The sequence below is a fragment of the Opisthorchis viverrini genome (genome assembly GCF_000715545.1).
Source record: "Opisthorchis viverrini unplaced genomic scaffold opera_v5_165, whole genome shotgun sequence".
NCBI lineage: Eukaryota > Metazoa > Platyhelminthes > Trematoda > Opisthorchiida > Opisthorchiidae > Opisthorchis > Opisthorchis viverrini.
The window spans coordinates 677,491-689,833 of record NW_008751822.1 but is presented as its reverse complement, the minus strand read 5'-3'; the positions used below and the strand labels follow the sequence as shown (position 1 = coordinate 689,833).

At 42.0% G+C, this 12,343-nt stretch overlaps 1 protein-coding gene across 1 annotated transcript; it reads left to right on the top strand.

The window, feature by feature from the left end:
• Nucleotides 1-5,746: 5,746 nt before the first annotated feature.
• On the top strand, nucleotides 5,747-11,929 carry T265_07304 (hypothetical protein; the record flags this gene model as incomplete). Its single annotated transcript, XM_009172791.1, has 7 exons — nucleotides 5,747-5,948; nucleotides 5,991-6,210; nucleotides 6,552-6,640; nucleotides 6,686-6,788; nucleotides 7,092-7,159; nucleotides 7,784-7,943; nucleotides 11,478-11,929. 7 exons carry the CDS (start codon nucleotides 5,837-5,839, stop codon nucleotides 11,797-11,799), a joined length of 1,074 nt encoding a protein of 357 aa, XP_009171055.1.
• Nucleotides 11,930-12,343: the final 414 nt, after the last annotated feature.

Sequence of the window (12,343 nt, the reverse complement as noted above, 5' to 3'; positions counted from 1 at the left end):
CAAATGGGGCAGATTGCCTCTCCTAATGAGGGGCCAAGTGGACAGATGATTTACTGCGTATAAACTTTTAACAGGAATATTGTGACGGTAACACAAACGTCTAGCCCTTATATTGTGGAGTGTAACACCATATTGGTTCAACGCTTTACCTGACCAGAGCACCGGAATCTCAGTTGATTGGGGTATATTTGCAAGAAAAACCCTGTATACACCACCGAAAAACCGCACTACTACTGCTTATATTAATATTTACAGCTTTTCAACCGGTAAAATTCAACCTAACTTGTAGGTGAACTTTTTCTTTATATTTATTGTCAAGAGAGCGTTACGGAACACCCAGCCCCAGGCTCCAAGGCCTGCGAATCTAGAATGCACCCAAGGGATTCGTTCAAAGATATCGAATAGGCAGACAACATAGTTCTTTTAATTGTAATGCAAACAGCGTTAAATAATTTGGGTAATTCTGCGTCACGGTTTGGCATGCTCTTCACTCCAGTACAACTCATAGTGCTGCTGCAATGCTCGGTTGGCTCTAACACTGAATTAATGCTTGTGGATAAGCCAATTGAGGTCGTCTCCAAGTCGGTATACCTGGGTAGCCGTATCCTTCCGGGTGGTCTAGCCAAATGTGATAGTTCCACCTCGATTTGGAAGATCATAGCAGTTTTGTGAATCTGCATCACCTTTGGCGTAGGCGTGAATCAAGCTTATTTGCCAGAGGTCGAGTTAACACTGCTTTGATGCGCTTCGTGCTTTTCTACGGGTCAGGAACCTAGCCGCCGCTTGCTGAGAATGTCAAAAGGATTTCAGTGTTTGACTGGTGATGTGTCTTTGGAACATTTCCCGAGTCTAGTTGGGACGAGATGGATGAGATGGCTCAGTGGGTAGGGCGCGAATTTGCTGACCAGAGGGGCCGTGGTTCCAACCTGACCTCTGCCTCTCGACCCCCTGTCTGGGCTTGAGCAATTTGGCAGTATCCCGGCCCTCTTGCGTCCTTTTGGTGGCATGGCAGTTAGACAGCGGAAGGGTGCTGCAGCTGAATGACGTGAGAACACCGGATCAGTAGTGTTGAATTACGGTTCTTAAGAGAAATAATTTGCTCGCAACAAATGATCTGATCACACTCCATAGGTTTCCGTCTCCTTGGATGGTGTGTCCCGACATATCAACAGTTAGGGACGTTGTAAGACATGGCCCAGTCGTGCCCCCAATGGGGCTCGTGCATTCATGCTGTTGCCTTCAGTGCATAACTGCCCTCGTGATCTCCGCAGCGAAAGATGCACGGACACTCCTGTATTTACTTATCAATTATATCATCCACCGCCTATTATAACTATATGCACCACCTATGAAAATCATCAGTAAAAGGAACTGAGGCGGCTTTTACCATTGTACAGCAAGTGCGCAGTTTTTGCAGCTGATGCTGATGATGGTCATGAAGTGGTAGGCCTCAGTTCGTGCTATGGGTTACCCCAACAATAACAGACGTATGCCGCCTAACATTAACTTGAATTCAAAGCATATGTATGGTGGTCGTGCTGCGCTTCCACGAGATTAGAATCAAAAATGTCTAAAATGTACTTTCTGGAGTTAACATTTCTACATCAATAGACGAAATCCCCTTCTTTGTAACCTTATTCATAACAGCGGGGTCTCTGTTTTGGTTGATTTGAGGTTGGTCGCAGTTTTTGTTTGAAGATCAGGTGGCTATTTATCTGCCCGCCGAGCTTGGTATCGTGTATGCCTTCTTATATTGACCCATGGAGCTCATCAGTGCGAATTGATACCTCTTCTTTGTCTACTTGCATTTAAGTAGCTCATAAATATGTCGGTGTTTTTGATCTGACCGACTGACTGAGGAACAGCTTTATGTAATTTAATTCTGTCGTTTACAACTTGTGCTGCATTATGGACCGGACAGTTTGTATTCGGTAGAATTATACAACTAATTTCTTTTAGTAAATTGTCACTGTTCTCTTTGGTACATTGAAAAATTGTGCTATGTTGTGTTGTTTTCTCCGATACGATTTGAGGCCACAGTGCATAATATCTTAAGTAGTTGTTTTTGCACATTTCGGTTACTGTGTTCTTTTCACATTTCAGTTAATCTTGGTTGGCTGTTTGATGTTTCCCGTTTTCCTCTTCATAACAGTTTTTTTAACCTACAGCACCCCATTCCTTAGCTGCAAATTCGAGGAAAACACAATGGATTTATTGTAAATGATCAATCATGAACCTCACGTTAGATGTTAGGGAATCCAAAAATGTACAATAATCCATTATTTTGTAATAAAAGCCATTCTGATTAGGTGGTCAGGTTATTTTTGTGATAATTGGCGTTCTTGAGAATAGCCACTGTTATATATGTACACCTTCGTTCACCATGTATCTTCAGCTTCCACAGATTTCATGGTGATCCCATCCTGAAAGTCGCTCTGGTTACGTCAGCGTTCCGAGCCTATAGATATATCCAGCATCTGGATTGCAAGACCTAGATTAGGCAGCCACAACTACGCCCCACATGCTACGAAAAGTATCCTATAATATCTATAGGGTTGTATACGACATTTCAGCATGCAGTTTGTGTAACTTCACAGGAAACTGATACACTGGTTGTACTCATTTTATCAAACCCATCCGGCAAGTTAACGCTACTAGGAACACTGCGAACGTGGTTTCTGAGAGTTTAACCATCCAAAAACGGATGAAAGGAGAAATAAACAAATCCTTACTGTCCACTGGCCGAATTAATTTCTGTGATGAATCACGGTACCCATTTTTGGTGCATCTGATGCACGAAAGATGCTGTTGGTTGTCGAGTTGCTGGAGCATCTGAAACCTGGCTTCAAGGACTGCGAAATGTCGGATGCACATACGTCATGTATCGTCACTGAACTTAGAGGATAATGCACATATTTTATGGGATTCATTTGGGTAAGGATAACAATTTGTGGCATAGGTTTGGTTCGAGGATGGTTTAAACAATGCACTACTCGCAAGGTTGCTGAAATTTCTTCGCCAACCATGGCCAGTTTCGCCCTTCTTAGAGCTCATCACGTAGGCGCATTCTCCGAGGTTTCATTGACCTTGCTTTTTACTTGCAACCAAATTGCACTAAATAGCGAAACACTCATTTTCAAACAAAATTATTTTTCTTGAAACCCAGCCAAATCTTTTGTTGTGCTGTTTCCAGGCAACTGAATGTGCTGCACCAGATCGCCTCATGTTTCAGTCGCAACAATATTCAAGTTATCGCGATGTACGCATATTCGTAATGACTATTCATAAGGTTGCTGAAAATTATTCGACAGCCCACGAACGGTTCCACCCTTCCTGGGGCTCGTCTGTCTTGTATCATCACTGAACTTAGAGGATAATGTATACATTATGTGGGACTCATTTTGGTTGAGATAACGATTTGTGGCATAGATTTGGTTCGAGAATGGTTTAAACAACCTCTAGGCCGGATCACATATCAAAACAATTTCGGTTGTTTAGAACAGGTTCGCTCAACTTTGTGCTGACCTTAGAGCACATATCACGGAACGAGCGTTGCCGTCCAGTGTTGTTGGAAGTACACAGAAGTTGGAAGAGGAGCTCCCTATTTTATAAGCTTGATTGTAAAGACTTTGATCTCATGATTATATTAGTGTATGTCACGGAAAGCCAGGAGTTGTGGTGATAGCAATATTGACGATTTTATGCTCCAGACGGATAAGACTGAGGCAGCACTCTGGTTTATTCAGTTCCACGTAAGCTGCTGAAATAGATGTGCTACAAACGTCAATGCAACGATCAAGCTGAAGCAGAGATAAGAGGTGAAAGACTTATCACCTCTTAACTACCGGGTGAAACATTGAACCTTTGTGTTCCTTTGTTTGAGGTAAAAGAATACTGGGTGCACAAACTGATTTGTCGAAGGTCGGTGAAAATCATGTGGACAAAATGCGTCGCCCTCCATCACCATCGTTTTCCGAAAAAATAATAATGTCGACCAAAAATAATCTCGCAGGCGGATATGTTTTACAAAGATGACACGGTCTTTATGATGAAAACTTTCAGAGCACGTTTTTCCCCTGTGTTCACAGCTCAGCTTAAAATTTCTGAAATTGTTGACCTGGTTTTTCGAAACGGGTTGATTTTGGGCATATGAATGATTGCTGCTGCAATTTTTCAACTGGTCCTCCAACTGAAATTCACTAAAGGTATCGTTTTTATTCAACCGTTTTTCCGTTCGGTTGGCGATATTTTTCCAGCAACGTTATGTTGCCCAGATAAGAATTATGCTCTTTGATAGACCGTAAGTAGTCACTCTTTGCTGCTGTTGTTGTCTAGCTGATTGAAACAGCGCGCAAAGCTAAATGGAGTCTATGAAAATGAAGCAAGCTGTTGCACCTTAACGGGGTGCCGGAATGACCTAAAAATTACTGTTTGAAAATTAGCTGTCGAATTTTTCTGAAGCACTCTCTGCAAAACACCAGGAGTTATCAACAGAGCGACTCAATTCTGAGCGCAACTAACTTAGTGTGGATGTGCGCCAGAACAAAGTAGGCAGGTTAAACATAGATGTTTTTCCCATCAGGTGTTTATTGTTAAATTTAGCCTATTATGATTCATCAGTGTGCAGTCATATCAGCCGGATTGTTGAGGAAAATATCCATGATATTCTCACCCTCGTTAGATTTACTTGGTTAAAGACGTGCTTATGACCAACTCCGGTCCTGTTCTACCCAACACTTCATTCACTAACTAAACTACACTGGGTTTCATAGGGCATAGCTGGTCGAAACCTTCGTACTGCTATGCTCTCAAACAATCCGGCCTTGAATCTGTTGTAAACAGAAGAAGCTTTCAAGAAAATGATTGACAAATGAAACAGGTAAAGCTGACCTTGGACATGGTCTTGAAAAAACTGGTTATTAGCACCCTTTCCGCTAACGAGACATAGCCTAGTTTAGGGAGATAAAAACGTCTATGCTACTTCATAAGTTCATAAGTGACCGTCAGACACGCAAATGAAAACCAATGTAAAAGTTGGATTCCCATCTCTCCAGGTATGACTCAGGGACTAACGAAAAGTCGACTGCAGCCATGGGGTTCTGATTGATGTCACCTCAAGCAGATGACCAAAGTTAACATAAATCTAAGTGTAGCTAAAATTTCCGTAACATCAAGACCTTTATAACCCTTTAAATATTTCGGTTCATGAATCAGACTGTTTCAAGGGAAAAAAGTTCTTCACGTCAGTAATACTCTTGTACTCTCTGGTTGTGGCATTTATTCTCCCCAACTTCCTGGTTTATGAATTTATATTGTAACGCGGAAGCATCATAATAAGCAGGCTTTCTTTGTTTTGACCGAAGTAGAAGATTTTGAATCTCACAGTTATAATGCTAGAAGTTTTTTCACTCCGGCGTTGTACACGGTGACCCTTCAAAGATGGAAAAGATGGAATTTCGAACTTTTCCGATGGGTAATTTTTCACTTATCCGCGGTTTGTGGGAATGTTACTGTGATCCTTTCAGGATAGGAATCCTTTTTATCGGCGGAAGGTTCTTTTTGGCAGAGAACTCAGTGTTTGGCTAAAGCTAACTGGACAGACTCGATATCCAGTAGCGACCATGCTCAGGTATGATCGAAATTCAACTGGAAATCATGGGACTTAGGAGTCAGGTGTGAATACTGCTGGGCTAACCGCAATGATTAAACGCCTATACTGTCACTTGTCATCATTTTTATGGTCTAGCTACGAATTTATCTCAGTATAAGTGCAACCGACCAGCAGATTCACTCGGGATTTGTCGGCTTTATTGTCTTCTTGCAGCTGTCATCACAGATGGAAGCAATTTATGAAAACTGTGTGAAGATTAAGTCTCGTGCAGGAATTGAGTATACTGGACTTCTGCATAGTATTGATACGGAACATTCAACTGTGACGCTGAAAAGGGGTACGTAGTTCTTCAAGACCACGGCGTCATTTATTCCCACAGTTCACCTATCCGACTCTCCCACAGAAGGACCAGTCAACATCCGTTCTAACAGCTTTGACTATGTCATATTTCGGGGTGGTGATATAGAGGATGTTCAACTCTCCTTCAAAGTCAGGCGTACAATCACTCCCGCTCATGATGACGCAATTGTACGAGTGAATTCCCGTCCATTCATTATGAACACTGGATACAACTGCTGGGCGCTCAATGGTAACCTAAAGTGAGTTGTGGGAACACTTGTAATATAGACATAATACTACAACCTTTTCCATTGATGAATCTTCAAATTATGTACAAAATTCGCGGTTTATTTTTTGACAACACTGTATTTTCAGGTGTTTTTTTCAGTAGGTTTTCCTCACAAAACAAGAAGTATATTGCATCTTGGCTGATCACAGAAACCTTGACGAGATTTAACTTCTATCGCGAACTGGCTAACTGTTAGCGATACTTACACCAATTTTTCAAAATTTTCAGTCTTATCAGAGTAAGAGTAGCTTTAATAAAGTTCCACGCCAGCCTGCAACCATTGTAAAAAGATTGTTTTCTTTCATTATTTAGACATGATCCTGCCATAGTTCGCATTGATCAGAAGGCCAATGCAGACATTTCTTTTCCGGCTGAGAAAAGCACGGTCGACTCTACCTGGGGTAAGTTGCTATTCCTTAAGTGGGAAGCACTTTTTTTGGTTTCAGCAAACGGCGACCGCCAGTCCCAACCGGGAATGGGTTCAACAGAGTTTCACCGAAAGGGAGTACCACAGAGAAGACGTAGTGCAAGACCGGGGCGTTCACGGAGGTAAAACCTTTCGTTAGAACGACTGCTTCAGTCATGCTGTAGAGTATGCGTACCGTCTGTTTTTGGTCCAGACTACCGCTGTCAATAAGAGTTCAGCATAAAGAATTTACGTAGTAGGGTACAATCAACTGAGTGCCAACTGCGGTCTGTCATACTGGCTTTGGATAAAACTCCTGTCAATGTAAACCTGTCAACCCACATCTGACACTGTAGTCTTGAAGACACGCTTTATTTGCATAAATACCAAACTTTCATTCCTTTGTTCAACCTAACTGATGAATTTGCACACTATTTTTCTGACAGCAATTTGGAACACTCAGTTCGATCACTGAAACTGTGCGCATCCGACAGACGATGTCAGAGTGCTGAAGGTGCTTTGTCATTTTCAGGTAACCGCTCAAAAACCAGAAATTTTTCTTATGATTAACACACTTAATGTATAGGTGGTAGGGCTGTTCTTCAGCCCGCATTGTAATCATACGACCCTTGAGGTTTTGTATGAGTGATTTCCTATATCAGGAAGTTCCATGAGCCTAACCAGTCGCAGCGATAGTTTTAACCCTGTCTTTCAATACATACTTATGCCCCGAGCATAGCACTGGTAAGAACCAGTCTTGCTGCAAGTCTGGCTTTTGTTCTCCCCAAACCTTTACTTCCTCCTGAGAAGACACGCGAGGTTTAAGACAATGATTCGAAGAACATACATGCTTATTTGCTCCAGGCCACTCTGACATTCTGCTCAATAATTCCAAGCATCCAGGAGTTCACAGTGGTTACTTTCATTATTAACCAAGGGGCAGAATAATGTAGCACGTGAGGAAATTCGGTATGAGAACTTGTGAAACTAGGACCCAAACAGAACCTTTGTTAAGAACATTCAATTTCACTGCATTCGGTTGATTTTCAGTTTAAATACGGTAAAATTTTCAACCCTATTTTCCACAGTTTCTTAATGAGGTAATAAGGAACTTTGTTTCTTTTTTCATTATATGCAGCAGCTCACCAGTCAGTCCGTACTCGGTGCAGTGGAGACACTGTGAACTATGATGACATGCAACGGATGAAAGAAAGTATCCCAAGCACAACCGACCAGATCAGGGTGTATGATAAACAGCACTCGTTCTTTGATCGTCTGAGCAGCGGAATCGAGGGAAGGTGAGCTAGATCTGCTGAAACACAGCACCTAACAATGTACCCGAAAAACAAAGTTAATTTTGGATCGATTAGCAGCTCATTTTGATGCGAAGGCCCTTCTCGGATGGAATTTTGTAAGCCACGGTTACTGCGTATGATTCAGGTCTGATAATGTGTTAGATTGATCCAAAGCAAAGTGACTCTTCTAGAGGAAACTATCTGAAACCTAGACAAAAACATTCTTTTGGATGCTAAGATATCAGGCATGAGATAAGTAGGGAGAGTGAAATCAATGCCACTGTTTATTTGCTCTTCCTGGAAGGTTTCTTTGAGGATTCCACACTTGTAAAGGTTCACTAATTTGACGGCTTTTCGATACTCTGTATGCAAGCTATGTAAATATTCTCAGTTTGGGCTCTTCATGCATGCAACAATAATAAACTATCCTTTGTTAATCCGTCGAGCGATTTTCTGTGAGTGTCACACCCGGAAAGTTTTAGATGTTACCGAAGAGTCGATTAGGGTCGGTTGGCTGTTTCATTTACTTGGAAACCTGCACCAGTTCAGCTGGGTGGCACCGGAAGTATTCTGCTGTCTGAGAACCAAATCTCGTGTTTGCTGGGAACACCTAATTAGTAATGCACCAATTAGTTTTCGGAGAACAGGCATCAGAATAGGTGGATGGGGTGATTGGAATCCACCAATTCGCCCTTTATCTAGTCGTGTACAGGAGGTTAATGGGCCAGTTATGGTCAGGCGACTTGATATCAAAGCATGAACTGACAACCAGCGTACGCATTCACGTTAGTGGTACTGTCTATCTTGATGAGGCCACTAGGGCTATCAATGTAAGCTATTAAATGTACCAACAGATATGATACAGTTGCATACATGATGACATTCTTGTCTAAATTACAGTCTTCAATGCATGTTTTCTCTCCTCAAGCACCACTAAAAGCTGGGCTCACGGTCAAATTACGACTAGCACCTCAGTTGCAGTGTACTACTTTCATTTTCTACCCTTTATGCACAGTCTAATGCAAATCCGCCCTTTGTAGGTGGACGAAACTGTGGTGACTGTGTGACTTTGAGTCATGTTCACGGCTTATGAGTGGCAGTGACCACACTGAGACCGAGCATTCAGCAACGGGCACAAAGCTGTGTCTCGAGGGTGTTTTAAATGGAATGTGTTTTCAAAAAGGAGGTAAAATGACTGTATCTTAACTATTTCACTATAAGAAATAGGATAAATGGATGTCGTCCTGTTCGCATAACCGGGTAGTTTGTTTGCAAACTTTTCGTCCCCGACCGAGTCCACAGCATCAGTGCATCGTGTTGCGTCGATGAACAGGCCTACATACCTACACACACACACAACAGGGCAATGACAAGTACCACTAACTTATCACGCACTGAGTATTTCATCTCTGTTGGTGGTGAAACGTTTACAACCAAAATTTCCATCTCAGCGAATACTATCTGAGCCGGTGAGATTTCCCTCGATAGAAAAAGCAATAGACCAACTTCTAAAAGTGCTGCTTCCAGGAAGAGAGCAGACGGGTCAACCGGGCTTTAGGTACATGCCACCCTGTATTGAAGTCTACGGTTTTGACAATTTATATAGAGTGATAATATTAGATATCCACTTGAAAACCCCTGATTTACACGCTTTTCACGGTGTGGGTACCAACTGATGGATACAAAGGCACAAGTCCTTTTATAAATTGGATAATACAGCTATTGGCTACAGTGACCATAAATTCCATTAAAATGATATCGGTAGATGCACTTACATGGACAGAAATGTGACACGATATTACATTGTGTATCGCATTATGCTGTTTGATAAGACACCACATCAGAATGCTTGTTTCATGGTGATATATGTGAGATTAAGTGTACCTTTTATTCAAAACAACTTTGAAACGTCATTCCAATCGGCACTATGTGAGTTGACTTTGAAAATGTCGGTCTTCCAATTACTAGGTAAGAAAAGCATGTCTCATTGCGTACAACTTCAAGAAAAGAGACCAGTCAAAATAACGAAAACGTTGTTTAGACTGGTCCCGGGGGGGGCGCGTTTCAAAGGTTGGGCCCTGTTTTATTCAAAACTGAACTCTAGGATGGATCCTATAAGATACTGCTTTACATAGGATGAGAGATACCTGCTCGACTCAGTGAGTCCCAAGTGGTCGAGCTATGTCAAAAAACACAACTAGTGACACTGCACCACATTTGAGCTCTGGTATTCCCGTGCTCCAGATGTCATTGTCTGGACAAACCGGTTCATTGGACCAGCTTAATCCTTCGTTTTCGCCTAAACATTTCCATCAGAAGAATGCAGCGTGTAGAGTCGTAGAAGTTACTTAGCATGGCTAGCAAAATATCGGAAGTATACTGAAAGGAGCCAAATGAAGAGACTATGTGAGAGTAAAGATCATTGAATGCGCCCTGCCTGTACGATACCAGAAGCCCTTTTGCAAGCGTTTCTCTCAGTCATCGGTCGGACAAAACTGACAACGAATTACTTTTGTGCAAGTTGAACAGGTCAGACAGGGTTGTGTAAAATTTTCTGCTCGGGTTTGAGGCGCAATACTAATTTGGTTGGACTTATCATCATGACAGCTTGGATAGACTTAGGCACGTTAACTCTCATGCCCCTTTGGAGGTGCATGGCGCTACGTGCGGAATAGGTGCCACTGTTGAACGGTTCCGTAGCATTTGACAAGTTCGTATCCATTAGTTGATAGTTTGTTGGACCATCTTTCAGGTGATATATTGCAAAACTTTTTTTATGTTGCCCAACATTGTTTTCGTGTAAATTTTGTGGTTTTTTCCAATGAAATCCTTTCAGAGACTGCGAATTATCATACCGTCGATAGAGCTTAGTTGATCAGTATCTGTTATTTACTGATTTTTGAAGCACGTTCTGGATAGTACCAACTGAACTTATTCGGTGCGACTGTTTAGCCGGAGTACCATATCACCTGCGGATTAATTTTGCATCTTCCTTAGGAATCAGAAAGTCATATTTGTCCCACTGCACATCACACGGAGGTGAATTGTGTGCGTCGACCATTGCCGACTAATCTAATTTTTGTAAGTCTAACGTCGGACCAGGGTTCAGTGAAGCAAAGCTTCAGGTGTACGTTGCGCTTGCTAATATGATTAGAAAACGCCCCCTATACGTGGGCACAATTCAACAAATATGGATGCAGTCGGCGGCGTTTTACGTGAAACAGGGTCCTTTTATTTCAATGTGTCTCACATTTTCACCGAAAACGTGATTGATGTCGTACACTACTGCAAGCAACGCCCACATTCACTTCGGCATTTTGTGACATGTGGACAACCTGTTGAGTTCACATCTTGTCCGTCTGCAATTTTCGCGGGTTATATTTCATAACCTTCAGACTATGGTGATCCAAATAACTGGTTATTGGATCCAGGCGTAAGTAGTTGTTGATTGAATTAGCCGATCGGGGTGAGCATTCCAGTTATGTTAACCCCTTGCATACGTGACAATTATTTGTTTATCCCGTTAACATCTGCCAGTCGGCCAGCTTCAAAACGTATGTCACCCAGTCTGGACACAAACTCAAAAACCAACGAACATCAGCTGCTCCCAGGCAAGAGTAGCAGACGAATATGTTACCACTCGTACCCTCAAGAAGGAATGGGCTTGCAACCGAACGATACGTATAGCATGCACCACTATTCGTCGGTTCATTCACAAACACATCCTTATATTCATCCGGCTTACCAATTCCAGTACACTGCGCCCTATACCTACCGTCAGCAGTTGTCGCTTTTCAATGAACCCTATTTTTTCAACTGGCAACATGTCTATAATCCGGTCCGCTACACGATTGTTTAGTCAAAGTTTTGGAGTGGAACTCCACGTCACTTTCAGTGTTCTAGTTTAAAAACTTTCTCTCTGTATGCTAGAAATTGAGTGTGAGTTTACAGGATACGGATGTGTTATTTTAATCAAATGAAACTGACCGTTCCACGGGCGCCAGATCTGTTGAACGTTTTCAGATTTTTTGACCTTTAAGCTTGAATTTTTCCATTCTGCTAAATTTAGTGTTTGGTTTCAGTTTGAATTTGTGATCTCTACCAAGACCCACAAGTGTTACTTTCGAAATAAAGCAGTTTAAACCTTTACGGTCTTATTGACAATTCTATGTGAATTTCTGGTTTATACATTCTCTAAGGCCTTTGGCAAATTCTCCTGCTTAAATTAGGTCAGGGAGTATATCAAAATCAAAGAGGAGCGTCATTCCTTCTAGATACAAAAGAGTGATGATTGTCGAGCACTGAATACGGTAAAAAAAAACAGCGGTTTAGGGGCAGTCATTTACTGCCGGACTTAAGGCGATATTACGGAAAATATAGATGGAGTCTGAGGTCCATGACAT